General features: G+C 36.9%; 1 protein-coding gene across 1 annotated transcript in view; it reads left to right on the top strand.

Moving 5' to 3' along the window:
* The first annotated feature begins 2281 nt into the window (after positions 1–2281).
* Uba1 (ubiquitin-like activating enzyme 1) overlaps positions 2282–18863 on the top strand; it is a 381832-nt gene continuing 365250 nt past the window's right edge. The window contains exon 1 of the mRNA XM_090390820.1: positions 2282–2644. Coding sequence (XP_090246946.1) covers positions 2528–2644 — 117 coding nt within the window. The 5' untranslated portion in view covers positions 2282–2527. The remainder of the gene's footprint in view (positions 2645–18863) is intronic.

Raw genomic sequence — 18863 nt, 5'->3', positions numbered from 1 at the left:
AGGCGACAAAAAAAGTTATCTTAATATTCGGATGGCTTAAATTTGTTGGGTGGCCTGATGCGTTATCTAAAATTAGTAGAATTTTGAAATCCATATTCTTTTTATTTGTGTAACTTTCTACATCGGGTACAAAACACTTGAAAAACAAATTTTCAAACATGCTAGCTGTAACCCATGCCTTTTTTGTTGGCCTGCCAATAAACAGGTAGGATGGACTTGTCGAGCCCTTTCATCGCACGAGGATTTGCAGATCGGTTAATAAACATTGGTTTTGTCATGTAATCACCTGATGCATTATTACAAAACAGTAGAGTAATTCTATCTTTGGAAACTTTGAATCCAGGAGCTGATCTTTCATTTTTCGAAATATAGGTGAGGTTTGGCATTTTTTCCCAATATAACCCAGATTCATCAGCATTGAACACCTGGTTTGCACTGTAACCACCTTCTTTAATAATTTTTAAAAGTTTTACTGGGTATTTCCGGGAAGCTTCAACATCTGCTGATGCTGATTCTCCCTGGATTTTAAGATTATACAAAGAAAACCGCTTTTTAAAGTTTTTGAACCAACCCTTACTGGCAGAAAATCCATGCTGAGAGATTTCTTCTGAAGAATCTTGATCAAGTTCTTTTAAATGTTTATAAACTATGAGAGCTTTTTGCTTAATAAGGTATCCATTCAAAGGAATTTTCTTTTCAGTGCAATCTTCTATCCAAATAATTAGCGATTTCTCCATTTTTTTCTATTAGAATATCGCGAACACGAGCAATGCGCTTTGCACTTACCGTTGACCCAGCAATAACACTTTCTCGGATTTTATATTCATTATGTTTGATTGTTCGAATTGTTGATTCATTTAAATTCAGAGTCCTTGCAACAACTCCTGGGTTTTCTCCAATTTTCAACGGATCCAAGATTTTAATTTTTTCTTTGAGAGAAATGAATTTCCCCTTCATTGTTGGTTTTTTCCCTTTCATTGCAGTTTTAGTGGCCATTACAATAAAAATAAACTTTTATATTCAAAAAAGAGCATTACATATGTATGTAACTCACCAGAAAATAAACTGCTCTGCTTGAGAAATAACACACTTATGATTTTAAATGCGCTATCCTGGCAGAAAACGAAGACAATTTTCAACAATAAACACTTTATACAGTAAACCCTAGATGGCGAACCTATGGCACTTTTGCTAGAGGTGGCACGTCTGAAAATTTTGCTGGCACGTCAACGATTTACAGGTGATATCCTTTTATACGCTTATAAATTATTCAAGTTTTTTTTTTAATTGTTACAATAAGTACAAGCTGAATTTTGTTTTACACAAGACAGCAGCTTTAAAGACGTGCATATGTTTGGTGCGGTATTAACAAAAGATCGCGCGACCCAAAGACAAAAGCAACCGACAGGTGTTGAATTGAAATGCTAATTCTCTTCAATCGAATTTCATAACATCTGAAACTGTCATAACAACATTCACTATTAGTTTTAGCACATTCACAACAAGTTGACAAGTTGTCATTTATCGTTCCGATGGAACTTCTCATTACTGACTGGCTCAACTCACCAAATGTTTCAACCCTTGGTTGAATTTTATAACTTCTTGTTTGCGTTAGAGATGGCAGGCGAACTCACACATTCATTATATGGCATGTTTCAATTCTTGGTAGTCTTTTATTTTAAGTTAGCCTTTGTGATCTGTCATAATGACATCGAGAATTTCAAATGCAATAAAAAAACACTTATTTCATAATTGAAAATTTGGACAAGAGTTTTTAGTTAGATACTGTGTTTCGGTGCAACATATGGTTTTGTTTAAGTCTATACAGCATAGTTTCTGTGAGGGAGACATGTGATTTATTAGTTAGCGCCGTTTTCATTCCATCTGTCTCTAATTGCAGTGTTTGTTGAGAATGACACAGACAGACTGCAAAAGCCTCTGTACAGTACCTTATTCAGTGATACAATAAAACTAAATTCGATACTGATAACTACTTGCGCGACACGGGCAGACACATATTTAACGAAGATAAAATTTAATTTTTAAGTCCCGCGGTGAAAAATATGAAAAAAAAAATAAAGGGTTACTAGAAATTGTAGACCGCGTTATATCGAAACCGCGTTGAACAAGGGATACTACAATTTGAAGACCGCGTTATACGAGGGTTACCTGTATAGATATGTGTGAGTGTTTGTGTCACCAGGTGTCTCTGTAAAAAATAATATACTTCTTGCAAACTAACGTCGGAAATATTCGAAGTGTTTGTTCTTGGTTTCTTGGTACTAGGTGGAATGCGCGCGCATTGGATGATAACTTAACTTTTGTCTACGGGGGCCGCCATCTTTCTTGGCTAAGGCCGTCGTGCTTTGTCGTGGTAGGTCACGTTTACGTACACACCCGTGTATCAAAGACTACATTACAGTTCACAGCTTTTATTCAAAAAAATTGTTTCTAAGGTGCGAAAGGCTATGTTCCTTTTGAATCGAGAGCAGTACTGTATTTGATATCTGTGCCGTTACTTTTTTAGATGTCTAGTGCCGCAGGTTCTCACGCTACTGATCAAAGCCTGAGCCCACCGGCGAAGAAGCGCAGGTCCGAATATCACACCAATTCCAGTAATTCCCTAAAAGACAAGAAGAGCTCAGTAAGAATATACTTATCTGTATTTTTTTTATTAAGTTGGCTCACGTGGCCAGTCTGAAAGCCAATTTCGAAATGTAGAAAAATTTTTAATCGTGTCATGTTGCTATTTAACTATGCATATGCACGTTAATTGAATATTAATCATTTACTTTTTTTAAAACACTGAATAACTGCAGTATTTTGTAAGAGATGTGACGTGAACACTGAACAGATAGTCACATCAAAAGTGAAATCGGATATTTAATTTTGTAGTCAAGAGAGTGAAGTGTATCAACTTTCCTGCTATGCATCCTTGTCAAGTGCTTTTGTTTCTTATTCCCCAAAGATAATACTATTGAATAGATAGAGAAATAAGAAAGGGGAACCTTACTGAACACGATATGTGACTTATACGAAGTTAGCAGCATTGGCGAATTGCCAAAAAAAAAAAAAAAGTATTCCTCACCCACTACAAAGCATGTTATTGTGTATGTGTATACGGTCGCGCGCGCACACATTTTTTATTAAATAATAAAAATCGAATTAGTGTCTTTGATTTTGGACGCGTTTTTAACGTTAATTGTTGAAGAATTCAGCTGGGCTATGGCTTTTGGCAAACAGAAGAAAAGTCTTGTGCAGCAAAATAGAGTCAAACTTTTCAACTAATGTGTCATCCCAATTATTACATGGCCAATAACCAAATAAATACTGGACAAAATGAAGAAAACGGCACAGAATTGAGAGAGCTATTCTAAACATCACACTGCAATACAAAATAAGAAATGAAGATTTAAGAAACAAGTGAACATGCCATTGAGAAGCCTTCAACAGAGAAAGATGGAGGCAAATGGGAAGGCCTATAACCATAAATGGTTATTAAAAAGGCTAGAAGAATATATATATATATATATATATATAAAACACACCTAACAAGATTATATATATCTTGTTGTGTTTTATATACATAATCCTCTCTTGGATTTCTCCTAAAATAGAAGCCATCTTACCCAGTGAACAGGGTGGGTTTATATATATATATATATATATATCCTATAGGATTTCTCCTAAAATAGAAGCCAACTTACCCAGTGAACAAGGTGGGTTTAGACTTAGCAGAATCTGCTGTGACCAGGTCCTAGCTCTCATAACCCATATAGAACTGTGTGGAAACCATATAGAAGTTGGGTATCAAAAAGGTTTAAAAATAGGTGCTGCCTGTATAGACCTGACATCAGCTTATGACCCCATATATAAAAAGAAAGGTTTACAGTATCAAGCAGCCAAAATAATCAAATGCCAAAAAATTCTAAAATTACTAGAACACGTGCCTTCCAGTAGAAAAATTAAGGTTCATCTGAATTCATAAAAAAAGGCAGAACATTTATCCTGTATAATGGATTTCCACAAAATTTTTGTCACCCCAGCTTTATTCAACCTGTACACAAATGACATCCCTCCAACAGCTAATCATACATTTATTTGTGCTGATGACATTGCTATTTTCACTTAAGACAGTACCTTCCAAGGACTTGATGAAACATTAAGCAAGGATCTGAGCTCTCTACAGAATTACTTTGAAAGCTGGGAACTATCTCCTAATTCCAGGGGAACTGTTGTTTCTGCTTTCCACCTAAATAACCATGAGGCTCATAGAAAAATAAACTGCTGCAACAGGATGCTAATCCATGAAAGTAACCCTTGTTACCTTAGTGTCACATTTGACTGCAGTCTAATTTACTGAAATCATTTGAAAAAAAAAACTAAGTTAAAGATTTCTTCTAGCAACTACATCATAAAAAAAGTTGATAGGCATAACATTGGGTTGTAATGTATTGACTCATAGAACAGCAGTCCTGGCTTCTGGTCTTCTCTGTTGCGGAGTATTGTTCACCATTTTGGAGCTGAAGTCACCACATGACTTGTGGAGACGCAACTTAACATAACATTGAGAACCATCTATGGTAGCTTATGATCTATTCCTCTCCCATGGTTACCTGTTCTTTCCCACATCACTTCTCCATGCTTCAGAAGAGAAGCTATCTACCATCAAGAAATAAAAGAAAATCAGAAATAACATGTATACCTTTTTTTGTACATCATGACATCTCTCCTACTTATTGCCTTACCTCCAGATCTCCCATATTCTTAGTGGAAGTATCAGATGATCGTCCCCAGGACTAGTAGAGTAAACTCTGGAATGAACTACACATACCTGATTTTTATGATGATTCCACACATGAAAGGTTACACGACTTATAACACCATAGTGTCATATGTTGGCAAGGGATTCAAGAGAAATATATAGCCTATTATGTTTCTTAAACAGTAGGAAAAAACACTATGGGAAGGTTGTTCCCAAAAATGGAGGTGGATGGAATGAAGGAAGCTGATGAGAAGTTAGTTTGGTGTGTTTGGAGCTGGATGATGTATGGATGTTGACGAGTGTCTGCTCTAGTTCTTACATGGTTAGAAGAAAGTGGAGGAATGGTAGTACTGAATTGAGAAGAACAATGCCCATTAAAGTACCTATAGAAAAGGCACAATGCTGAAACAGAGCACCTATGATAAAGTGACTGAAGGGAGTGTGAAGAAGGGTCATCTATTAAATGGATTGCCCTCTTCTGAATATCATCAAGAATATTGTTAGAGAAGTCTTGGGTGCTCCACTCCAAATGTGGGAACAGTACTCCAAAGCTGATTAGATCTGAGACTTATGAAGTATTAGAAGTTAAGAGGAAGAGAAGTAATGTTTAGAATAGAAAAGAACACCAAGCTTTTTAGAGGCTCTGTAAGTAATATGTTTGTTCCAGGATAAACTGTGAGAGTCAACCCAAGAAAAGAAAGTTGAAGTTGGAAAGAAACTGGAAAATTATGAAAAAATGAGAGGGAATGAGGTAGAATTTTTCTTGCAGGTAATAAGGCAGGCTTGAGTTTTCTGACATTGAAATTTATAAAGTTTTTTTCATCCCATTTGAGGACATTGAGAAGCTCAGGTTGAAATCACTGGTTATGGATGACCTTGAAGCATCTAACATTGGGGTACTGCAGAGTTTATTGATTGAGAAAAGGAATGACGAGTATTGTCATTGACAAAGCTGTGAATAGGATTTGAAGTCCAAGAAAGGAGGTCATTGATGTAAAGAAGGAAGAGTGTGGTTGAGAGCACAGAATCCTGGGGCACTGCTGCATTGATGAGGAAAACCTATGAGAGGAAGCCAACCAATGATAGTGTAGAAAGGACAGTTATAGTGCCATAGGGTATGGGGGCTGAGATTGGCTGGGAGGAGGACGAACTGCAGAGTAGACATGAATAAGATTGTGGTCAGAATTGCCAACAGGAGAGTAGATATCCACAGTGTATTTGGAGGGAGAGCTGGTTAAGAAAAGAACAAGAATGTTAGTAGAATGATAATTGTGTGGTATTCTGGTTGCTTGATTGACTGTTTGTGTTAGTTCATGACTGATGACAAGTGATTCAGCTTCCCTTCCAGTTTCATCCGTGAAATTATGGGAGAGCCAGTTTGTGTTATGGAAATTAAACTCCCATCCACAATTTGGGTAATTAGTTGGTAAGAAATCAATTTTTACTGATAGGTAGTCAAAAAAAAAGACAGCAGGATTGTCAGAGTTAGGAGAGCAGTAAAAACAACAAAGGCTGTGAAGTGGGTAAGGAAATCTTGAGCAGAGCAGATTGAAAAGTGGGATTCCAAGTTGTTTAGACAAGGGATATCAGATTTCACAAAAGCACATGTTCTGCTTTTGTGAAATCTGTGTTTGTGAAATTTTGTGAAAGCCCTTTTTGTGGAATGCAGCATGTAGTTGGGATAGTTGAAGTGGACTGTGGGTGTGGAGGATATATGCAAATGAGGTTCTATTAGAAAAGATTTAGGTTTTGATGTCGACTTGGTTGTGGTGGTATATGTCACTAATGTTGTATTAATGCCTCAAATGTTGGTGAAATGAATGTGGAAGTTTTTGTTTTTTTTTTATTGGAAAATGTTTTGGTGTTATTTTGGGTAGGTTGGGAATATTTTTATTTGTTATTTTTTTTTAATATTTTTCATATTTTTAGAATTTTTATTTTTTTTTATGGGATAATTTTTTTTTTTTTTATCTGCAGTTAAAATGCTAGTATTTTTAGAGTTGACTTGCATGTGTAAGGTGGTTGATTCAGTAAACAGAGCAAGGGCATGCAGCTGGGGTAAGGGTTTTGTGTACCCAACTAGCACATAGAAAGTGTCTGGACTCCTGTCCAATTGGACAGTGTCTCCTGCATGCCATTGACTCAGTCTCTCTCTAAGCATGACCTAGTGAGATGAATGACAGCAGATTATTTGCCATCTGATCAAGAACCCTTGAACATATGTGTTGCCATCGGGTTTGGTCCTGTGCACTATTTTGCAGCCAGCCTGTGGAAAATGTTTTACTGCTAGACCCTCAGATGGAGCAGAAACTGTATCCTTAGTTGAATAATGATGACAGTGTAATGAGCATGCCGTTCTAGTTGGCATTTCCTTGCAGCTAGAGAAGATATGCATTTAAGACAATAAAATTCACTCTGCCAGAGCCCAGAAACAGACCATTACCATGGGAAGCTGGGTGACTTGTGGAAAATGTTTTACTGCTAGACCCTCAGATGGAGCAGAAACTGTATCCTTAGTTGAATAATGATGACAGTGTAATGAGCATGCCCAGCAAGAGGCCATCACTCAAACTGCATGTGAGAAGGGCAGACAGAAACTAGAGGCCTTACTCTGGGGAGAAAACATGGCAGAAGCCACTTCACACCTACAAAAGCTGAGTGGTAGTGTTCACCAGACAATGAAAGTTCACTTAGAGTTCTAGTTGGCATTTCCTTGCAGCTAGAGAAGATATGCATTTAAGACAATAAAATTCACTCTGCCAGAGCCCAGAAACAGACCATTACCATGGGAAGCTGGGTGACTTGACTGGGAGAGGCTCTATATTGTACGAACACCCAACATATAATGGCCTAAATTACAAATCCAACTATCAGACCTCCAGGATTCAATGTATCTCAAGTGAACTAAACAGATTTAGGACCAACAAAAAATGCTGTACCCACTTATTACATCTGTGGGGAATTTCAATTGCCATTTTGTGTGTGTGTGTGTGTGTGGTGCTGTGCAGAGTATGCATCATATCACCAATGACTGCCCCACGCTCTCCTTCCCAGGAGGTCTCAGGAACTTGCATTTACTCTCAGGTAGTGCCATCGATTGGTTAACTGAACTCGCAGCATGCATATAGTTTTGCTCATTAATTTCTTGTATTTTTCCCATATGCTAAATATGGTAGTTATCTATCTCTTTGTGAAGGACAGGAAGCATATTTACCTTTTTGTAGAATGAGCTGACATCTATGGATATTTTTGTTTCATGTTGGTTTTAAAATTTTTCCAATCATAGATCAGAACCTTCTTGAATGTTAACGACAAGCATCAATTGTAATCGAGACTGAAAAGTTTTATTTAATTCTCCACTCCTTTTTAAAGTACATAGTTATATGTACTTTAAATTAAATGACTTTTATATATGAAATTATATATAAATTAAATGACTTCAATTAGTCATTTAATTTATAAATTCATCCCATCTTCTGCTCACATAGGATGTGATCACACTATGCTGTGTGAGAATTCTTGGTTGCTATGGTGTCTTTGTTGAGCCATCTAAAAGAAATATTTATTAAGGGATGATTGTCTAATGTGAAAGTTAAAGAAAATTGGAGACTTACTATGATGACAATCATCCTGTCTGAAGTGTTTTGATGAACACATAGAAAAGCACTGAGAAATACTGTACCACAATTAGTTGCCATTTGAACATATTAGGAATTTTCAGCCAACAATTCCCAGTGAGTTTATTCACTTACTGAGCGATAATTATTTGAGGTAACATGGTGTAGGGAACTCCGGGAGCATGAGTATTGGGCCTAGTCGTAGAATCAGAAGAGCTATCCATAACCAAGGTGGCCACGTTGCCTTCAATTGGGGGAAAGTGAACATGCAGTCTTGACTTGGAGATTGTAAAATGTGAGGAATATTCTGTCAAGAAGGGATATGGGGAACTACAAGGCAGGTGATCATGGCCAGTTTAGAAGGCTGCTTGGAGTTGTACCATGACGTAAAATCCTGAAAGAGAAAGATGTTAGTAGTACATGGGAGATAGTTAACAGGTATGTATAGGAAGTAATATTAAATCGAATACCTCAAGTCAGCAGGGTAAATCCGGTAGGAGTTACAACAGACAATTAGTATCATTAAGTATCGGGCGGAAAAAAAAAAAAAAAAATTGTGGATGATAGAAAGGTGACCAGCATAGTAAGGAAGGCAAAATCAAATTATGACAAGAAACTAACCAAGCACACCAAAAGAAATCAAAAAGAGTTCTTTTGTTACATTGAGTGCTGATGGTCATGAGGTGACTGAAGTAGATAAAATAGTTACTGAGTGACCACTTTGCAGAGGTCGAACAAGTGAGATTAATGCTGTGACATGAAACATGCAAGAATGGAGATGGATGAATTGGAGGTTCTTAGGATATTGCAGAAACTGTGTGAATACACCTGTTGGATTAGAAGAACTATCAGCTTGCATTCTTAGGGAATGTGCAAGAAAATTGTTAATGCCTCTGACTAGGCTTTTTAAGTCTCAGTTCTGGTAGAGTTCCAAGTAAGAGGGCAAAATGATTCTCTTGCATAAGGGAGGTTCTAAGACTGCAATAGCAAATTATAGCCCCATCAGCAAGTAATGGTGGTAAAAGTACTGGAAAAATCGGTCAAAAAAGAGAATTCAGGAATGGCTGGATAGGAATATGATACTTAATGAGGGGGATAACATGGCTTTGTGAAGGATCAGTCATGCCTTAATAATTTAATAACTTTAAAGTTATTAAAAATAGTTTGCACATGAAGTAACTTCACAACTGGCAACTTGTATATAGAGACTAATGACTTCACATCACTTGTCTTAGTATCTCATAATGCATAGGGCATATCCTTATGGACATATATATATATTATACATATCTGTAAGGATATGTGCTTTGCATTGAGATACTAAGGCAAGTGATGGGAAGTCATTAGCCTCTATATACAAGTTGCCCAGTCATGAAGTTACATCACATGCAAACTTTGTTTGCTTACACTTAGATTAAACCAAGAATATAATTTCTTGGCATCTTTAATTTATTTTATATTATTATTTCACCTATTCAGTTCAGTCTTTCTTACTCAACTAGTATCTTCCCTACTGCTTGGAAACAAGCCTATGTTCAGCTCATCTTCCCCCCCCCACCCCAAATGATAAAATTGAGCAACCAATTACCATCTGGTTACTCTCTCACTTCATTTCTCTCAAAATATAATGAAGAACATGAACAGCAACTTCACAACTGGCAACTTGTATATAGAGACTAATGACTTCACATCACTTGTCTTAGTATCTCATAATGCATAGGGCATATCCTCATGGACATATATATATATTATACATATCTGTAAGGATATGTGCTTTGCATTATGAGATACTAAGGCAAGTGATGGGAAGTCATTAGCCTCTATATACAAGTTGCCCAGTCATGAAGTTACATCACATGCAAACTTTGTTTGCTTACACTTAGATTAAACCAAGAATATAATTTCTTGGCATCTTTAATTTATTTTATATTATTATTTCACCTATTCACTTCAGTCTTTCTTACTCAACTAGTATCTTCCCTACTGCTTGGAAACAAGCCTATGTTCAGCTCATCTTCCCCCCACCCCAAATGATAAATCCCCCCACCCCAAATGATAAAATTGAGCAACCAATTACCATCTGGTTACTCTCTCACTTCATTTCTCTCAAAATATAATGAAGAACATGAACAGCAAACTTCATCACATAGAGGCAAACCAGCTAATTAGTGTGAGCAGTATGAATTGTGCCACTCTTGATCCCCAACTGAACTTTTAGTTTATACTGCCTACCTTTGGGCCCAAGCCATTTAAGATTTCAAGAAAGTTGTATGGGTGCTCTGAACATTTCTAAGTCATTTTAGGTCTAGTATAGAGGCTTTTCATCCTGTGGTCTGCCTTGTGCAGTTGGATTACCAGCTTCCTCTGTTTGCCCACTGGGTGTCATGGTAGGGAGGCTGGAGATTGTGCTTCTTCTCAGATTTCCACACCATTGCATGAGTATTTCAGGGTTCTGGTTTCACCAACTCTTTCTCCTGTATACATAAATGACCTACTCTCATTGGCTTCAAATCCTGTCAGTAGCTTTTCTGATAACAATGCATTCCATTCTTTTTTTATTTTTTGACAAACCTTGTAACATCCATTTAAAGCTTCATGATTGTAATTTGTACCATAAACTCTGATCTTGCTATTCTTCAGTGTGGCAAGGAAAACATTAAGTTTCAGTACTACCAAAAACTTGGCTCCGTTCTGATTTCTTGCAAAAAAGATTGTCACTTCCCCTAACTTCTGATTATACCCAAATCTTTGACACTCTGCTCTTTTCAGGCACAAACGTCATAGTATCCACCAAACAGTTTGGTATACTTTTATGATCAAGTAACCACTTCTTACTGGAAAACTGCTGTATAAATCCCAAATCTTTATGGTGTGGAATATTTGGTGTCATGTACCCAAATCCTCTCTAAGATTGATAGATGGACAGTGCTCTGCTGAATTTATTACAATCCTGCCTCCAGCTTTTTCCAAAACCATACAGGGAAAAAAAAAAAAAAAGCTGGCAGCAGGATAGTGATAACTTCAGCAGAGTACTGCCCATCTATCAATCTTAGAGAGGATTTGGGTATGTGACCAATTATCTGTTTATTATCATAGTGTTAATGAAATACAGGTCTTTAAATATCAGTTTCTTTTAAAATGGATATTCTTCCAGTACAAATTGCATCTAGACTTCAAAAATGTGTTGTTTTTTGTGCTTTGAAGGGTCTGTTTTAGGAGAATGCTATTCTGAAGACAGTCCTATTTTTAAAGGAAGGTATTATGGTTTTTTAGATGATAACTGGGAAAGAAAGCAGAAATATACTGGTGTATTGCCACTTCAGGACCACTTGAATAGGCTAGTTTAGTGTGATTTGAAGTATTGTTAAGAGTAAAGTTTGCACTTTAGCTTTGTTTTATATACAAGACAATAGATTCCTATCAAATATGAAAACATCAGATGTTAGTACTGAAAAATATGTAGTCATCCATGAACATAACAATTTTTACATTTAACAAATATACATTGAGAGTAAATTGACATGGTGATTATATAGGTTTATTGACTGGTACTTTGAAATCTTATTTTACTATGTGTAGTGGATAATTTTAAACAAATGGGGGACAAACATGGATACAGATAATGATGAAATTGTTTTAAAGGACATGTTTATTCAATTTGTTCTCAAATATTTGTCTACTCTCTATTTGTTTCCTCAGTATTGGGAACTTCATAAAAGCATTTACATTTTTTCTTAGATTTTTAGCAGTGAAATATTTTCCATGTGACATGTCTGAATTCTCATTTTTTTAGCTAATGGTACATATAGTTTGCATATCCTTTGTCAGGAATTATAGTTTTGTGAATGCATAGCATAATTTTTATCACCATTCTACTTTGTCTTTCCATAATTGTTCCAGTTAAGGATGATATGTGCTATCCTAACTTGAAAAAAAGTTTTTTCAAACTTCTCAGACACTGTGTCCCTAATGTGATTTCAGTTTGCACAACTGAATTACTTTTTTGGGTAGTATTAGAAGATATGGAATTGCAATGTAATTAATGAGATTCCTGCCATATTGAGAAGAATGCTACAAGTAGTAAAGATGAATTAAGGGAGTGTGGCTTACAGAACTTGGTAGATCTGTTTAAGACTTATAGGCTTGGAACTATTTCATAGGGTAATCAGTGATGGAAAAACAAGAGGTCATACCTAGAAGGATATATGAAGATGTTATCTTATGAGCAAGGGGATGAGAAGTAATTACTTCTATAGAGAATAAGTGGAATATATTGCCATATCAGGTAATGACTTCTCAGGATTGAGAGAATTCAAGGTATGGTGTTGTGTAAAATGGAAGGACCTTGATCTGTGAGTTTGGGGGATTCCATTGGGGGGGGGCTTGAAATTGTTCATAACACATGAATACCGTTTGTAATATTCTCATACTTATGACATTTTATGCTTTCGGATGTTCAGCTGTATGTTTAATAATGAAATAATATGATGCTTCTAACATTTGGGGGTAACGAGAAAAGATGAAATAAATCCCATTTTTATTATTGGGAGATATTATCATGCTGCCTCTCAGAAGAAACCTTAACAAAAGCTGAAGTTCAAGTAACACTTTCAGGTCACTTTTAGTAGCTTTATCAAGATTTCATACCCAGCATTGAAACTTAGTAACCTCCAAACCTCTTTTGACACAAACATATTACAAGTATTACTTCCTCTGCTTCCAAAGAATTAAGTTTTTTTTTTTTTGTTTGGGGCATTACTTGAACTTCAAACAGCTACTTTATACAAATTGGAAATCTCTCTGACCATTTAATATTGCTTCCACATCTAAGGTAGTTTGTTCCCTTCAGAGCTTCTTAAAGATATTGGAATCTGTACAGAAAAGGGTGATCAGACTGATTAATAACCCTTTTCATGCAGGTGCTCAGTTTCTGCTACTTTCACCTTCTACAGCCACTGTTCATTGGAATTAGCATCAATAATACCACAATAAAGTCAAACCCATTCATACACATGTAGCAGCTAATCAACACTCCCTCAGTGCCTCTCCAAACTCCCAAAACAAATTTCTCGTCATTCATCCCTTCCACTGCTGCCGTCTAGAAACAATCTGCCGTCTTATGTGTTTCCCAAAGAATACTCAGTAACAACAAAGTTATAACAAATGGTGATAATGGAAACTCCACCATAATCTTAGATTTCCAAACTCATGAACTCAAGCAAAACTACTACTCCTGGAATATACTCTAAGATATAGGTGAGAGATGAATTTGATTGTCTGGGTGAGACCACCATTCTGCTTATTGGGTGCCTGAAGTTGCTCGAAGTTCCATGTTTGATCTCTAGGGCAGGATTTCTAGACTAAAAAGTATGTCATTAATCAAAACAGGAAAAACCTTAGCCTATCCACAGTACAAATGTACTATAGTTTCATAAAAGCCTTTGGTGGGTGGGAGCCACACTAGAAAAAAAAAAAAATTAGCAGGGACTATACAAAAAGTCAGCTTATAAATCTGACAAGTTTATTGAATAAAACTGGATCAAGAAACTATTAAAAAAAAAAAAAAAAAATTCAGAACCTACTATACAAGGACCTTTATTACATATGGCACATCAAAATTAAAGTAATAATCCACTCAGACCTGTTTTAGATTCCATAGGCAGCTTTGCTTACAACATCAAGATTTTATATCATAATCTCCATCCTTTTGTTGGCCACTCAGGCTCTCTGTTAAAAACAAATTCCACAATTTCTTTCAAGAATAAGACTTTAAACTGGCATCTTCAGATATGAGTTCAGATATTGCCTCTCTTCACAAATATTCCTCATGCTAAAAGAGTAGAATTTATCGCTGAAGAATTTTCATTTGATATTGTGGACTTATTCACAGTCATCTTGTTACTTCACTTGAAGGCTCAGCTATACCAATAAGTGGAAGGAACTGTGATGGCTCACCACTATCACCTAACCTAGGTAACTTTTATCTAGAACACCTGGGTGAAAGAATTTGCTCTTGACCCAAAATCATTATTTGGCTATGATACATAAATGACATTTTTATAATTTGGAATCACATAGAACTTCATTCATTTCTACAAAAAACAAACAATTCACAATCATAGAATTAGATTTACACTGGAAAAAGAATTGTCAAGAGGAATTTTCTTACTGGAAACATCAAATGTTAACTGGATTTCTACTTCTGTTTACTGTAAGCCAACTTTTACAGGATGCTCTATTTATAATACATCAGCTTGCCATCTGTCTCAATCTATCCCAATGGCTTTAACAGGCCTTTAAGGCCCACAACCTTCCAAGCATGCTTGGATTTCGTAACCGAAATACGAGGATAGAATGGTCACTCCTATGCCTCAAGGTATTCTTGACTGTATCCCTGTGTGTTCAAGGGTCCGGTTTGTCTGCTTGTGGGATGAAAAACACCAGATAAACTGGCGGAAAAAACCCTACTGCCCGCGCCCAAGACCGGCTAACTTGGCTATGGCTGAGGAAGATCCTTCAGCTCCTCACGTCTCCGACGGGAATCGAACCTAGGACACTCCTTCCCCAGGCATATGGTTGCGAAGCGCAAAGCCACTAGGCTAACCGCACGGACGCCATCTGTCTCAAAGTATCATAAAATCCTTTTGTATTTCAAGCATGCAAAATTTGTTCATTGGAAGGATCACTCAAACAAGAACTGAAAACTATTAAATCTCTCTGCTAAATTGATACAGCCCAAGAATCTCTCTCTCTCTCTTTCACACACACACTAATAAATAAATAAAATTAAATTAACAACCCTCATCAACAACATCAAAGGGAAGAACTCCACAGGACTCATATCTTACACCATGGGCATCTCTGAACATGTGGCAAAGATTATAAAAAAAAATACAAACTCATCACTAGCTTCAAACCCACCAACCAAATTTTCAATCTATTACCTTCCCCAAAGGACAAGCTTTCACCAGTGTTACTATCTATCTATCTCAATGGCTTTAACAGGCCTTTATGGCCCACAACCCTCCAAGCATGCTTGGATTTCGTAACCGAAATAAGAGGATAGAATGGTCACCCCTATGCCTCAAAGTATTCCTGGCTGTATCCCTGTGTGTTCACAGGGCCAGTTTGCCTTCTTGTGGGATGAAAAACGCCAGATAAACTGGCAGAAAAAACTCTGCTGTCCACGTCCAAGACCGGCTAACTTGGCTATGGCTGAGGAAGATCCTTCAGCTCCTCACGTTGTCGATGGGAATCGAACCTGGGACACTCCTTCCCCAGTCATATGATTGCGAAATGCAAAGCCACTAGGCTACCTGCACAGACCAGTGATACTACCTGGTGTATTTCAAGTACCATGTTCATGCAGTTTATCTTACTGACAAACAGGAAGATCAGTCAAACGCATTTCTGAACATCAAGACTATCTGGTTTATCAAACCTTACAAATTTGGTATACATGCGTATAGAAAGATGTCATTAATGATTCATAATAGCACTTTACAGTATGAACAACACCAAGACAGAAATAATTTATTGAACTTACTAATGTTTTGCTGGTTTTCTACCCAGCACTTCAGAGCACAAATTATACCTGATAAGCACTAAACTAAGCAGCATTATTTTTTATGATGCACAATTAATGTATGGGATGAAAATATTTTTGCTAATGATCCTGTGTGTTGGTTGCAGGAGAGATGTAATTTATCTATTTTATATGAGTTGTAACCATTAGCTATACAGGTGTTGTAAAGGTTCTTGAGCTGAATCTCATTGACTGTGTCATTTGAACAAATAGCCCTGACTCTGTAAGGAAATGCTTTGAGGATGCCATACTATTGGGAAGAGTAGTGTTGATTTACTTAAGTAAATGCCTTCCTGTATATTTCATTTTCTGTTAATGAAAAAGGATGAACTATTAGGAAGGTCTCACTAGTGTATCTAGAAAGAGGAGACAGTTGAAGTTTTTTAGGATACAAGTTGAGATATGCTAAAAATGTATCTCACAAGAGTGTAGCAAGACCATTTAGTTTGAGTGTATCTGTGTTGAGTTCTTGGTTTTCAAAATATTCCATATATAAGTTGGGAGGAGAGGGACCCCATAGCAGTTCCATCTAGCTGTTTCCTTTCCATAAGAACTAGATAAATGATGAATTTAAAAAATTCATTTATATCAGAGGGAAAATGTCTTAATGAGATTGACATTTCTGTCAGAGGTACGTTAGTGAAAAGTGAAGTACTGTCAATGGTGACCTTGATGTCAATCTGTACAAGTAAAAAAAAAGAAGACTGTTGCTTTAAAGTGTAGGGAATTTTTAATAAAAAGGGAGAGTTGCCTGTGAGAGAGGAAAGTGACTTTGATAAATGTTTGGCTGGGTTTGTAGGTAGAGCTATCAACTATTGGACAAAAGGGATTATTCTTCTTAGCATTTGTCCTGCTTTAAGGCAGGGTCCACTCATGTGCACTGCTTTCTCCATCTTGCACAGTCTTGAGCAATTCTACTATTGATTTAGTTGGGCGATCAAGCCAACGTATGTCAACAGTAGAATTGCTACAACAGTAGAACAAAAACTATGGCAAAATCTGTCATGAGGCCAACCAAATTTTGCCATAGTTTTCGTTTCTATGTAGCACGTGGCTGTACCATCTTATGCATGCCTCTTGCTTATTCTCTGTTATTGGCATCGCACCAATCTTATGTCTGTTGGTATTTGGTCGAGCCTGGTGATGCCTAGCCAAGTGTCCATCTCGGCATTCTCATTTCCAAGGTATGGAGGATTTGTCTGTGTTGCTTTGTTGCCTTACATTCTGCTCAGGGCAGAATGTTGGGCAACAAAGTTGTTGATCTAACAACTGTTCTACAGATCTTTTGGTTTTAAGTATAGTAGAATCTTCTTATCACAAAGAACTCTAGTGACTTGTCACCACTGTCATCCAGGCAGTGTTGACTCGGACTCCAACATCTGTTGTTGTATTGTCGTTTGAGCTAATGCTGGACCCTAGGTATTTGAACTGAGTGTACTTGTTCAGCTCCATGCAGTCTATTGTGAGTGTACCATCGGTTTGGTCACCTCCTTGCATATTTTCCATCTTCTTGATATTAAGTCTCATTTCAAACTCTCGTAAGCAGGTTTTTCCATTTCTGCATGAGATGTTGGAGTTCATTTTGTGAGTATTAATTATGTTATCAACATATAAGTGTCCAGAGATGTGGCTTCTGAATATCCTTGGTTACAGTGTCCATACAGAGGATGAAGAGCATAGGTAAGAGAGCAGATCCCTGGCAAACTTTTACATTTATTGGGAAAATGTCAGATTTTCTTGAAGTACAGCACACTGTGCTGGCGACATTTTGATGCATTGCACATAGGCTTTGAGTACATAATGTGTCCTCAATGCCATCATGTAGTATACGGTTGAACACCTTTTCCAGATGTAGAAAAGCCATGTGTACGTTTTTCTTCTTTTCTAGATGTATTTCCATTAAGAGCCTAATGGCATGGATCACATCTGTTCCACAATTTTTAATAAATCCACACCGATTTGGTGAGATTTCAGCAATGGCTCTAAGGTGTGCATCAAGTATCCATTTGAAAATCTTCATTGTATGGCAAAGTAACCGAATTGGTCTGTAGTTTGAGCATTCACCAATGTCCCCCCCCGTTGCCTTTCCAGATGGGAATTGTTATGCTGGTTAACCAAATTCATATTTTATTTTCATTTATGATCTTAAACAGCATTGTAAGTCATTGTGGTCCAAGTAGCTTCCAGATTTCAGTTAGTAGGACTGCAGTATGTACTTCATCAGTACTGATAGGGGGTACCGGTCCAAGGACTGCCGTGGCTGTTTGTAATGGTGGGTGTGAGAACTCTTTATTATCGATCTTATCAAAGTAGTTTGCCAGTGATGTGATATATCTTATGGTGTCTGTGCAGCATATTTCAGTTTTCGTCTTTGATGTTCATAATGTGCCCTAGAGGATTATTAGTTTTCTGAATTTTGGGAACCCCACATATCTTGGGTGATTTGACATGAAAGCACTGTTATGAACTTGCAGATCTGGCCTGGAACAACAAAATTGAAAGCAATAGCCACAGGATCCAATGGGAAAGCATCCAGTTATGTATATCTGTTTAAATGTGAGCATTTATTCAAATTATTCAAATGTTGAGAGCCCATCAACTGAACCTTAATCATAATTATTATTATTATTACGTGACACCTCCAGGGAGTCAAAGAACTCGTTGCAGGAGGGCACTCGACTCTGCCTTGCTAAATACATCTCACCCTCTCCACTACTACTTAATTCTCCTACTGTGACACTACTGCTACCATCAGTGCCATCATCAACAGTATTTTTTGTCTCTAAATTGCATGTGTTCTAAAGGCCGATTTTTCTGCATGTAGGATGAAAAACCAGAATTTCTGGGAGAAAAAACCCTGCTACTTCTGTATGAGATCAGGTAACTTGGTTTCAAT

The sequence above is a fragment of the Typopeltis vanoorti genome, chromosome 3 (genome assembly GCF_054136105.1).
Source record: "Typopeltis vanoorti isolate ZY-2024b chromosome 3, IOZ_Tvanoo_1.0, whole genome shotgun sequence".
NCBI lineage: Eukaryota > Metazoa > Arthropoda > Arachnida > Uropygi > Thelyphonidae > Typopeltis > Typopeltis vanoorti.
The sequence above is the reverse complement of the archived record's forward strand: the minus strand, read 5'-3'. Positions and strand labels throughout refer to the sequence as shown.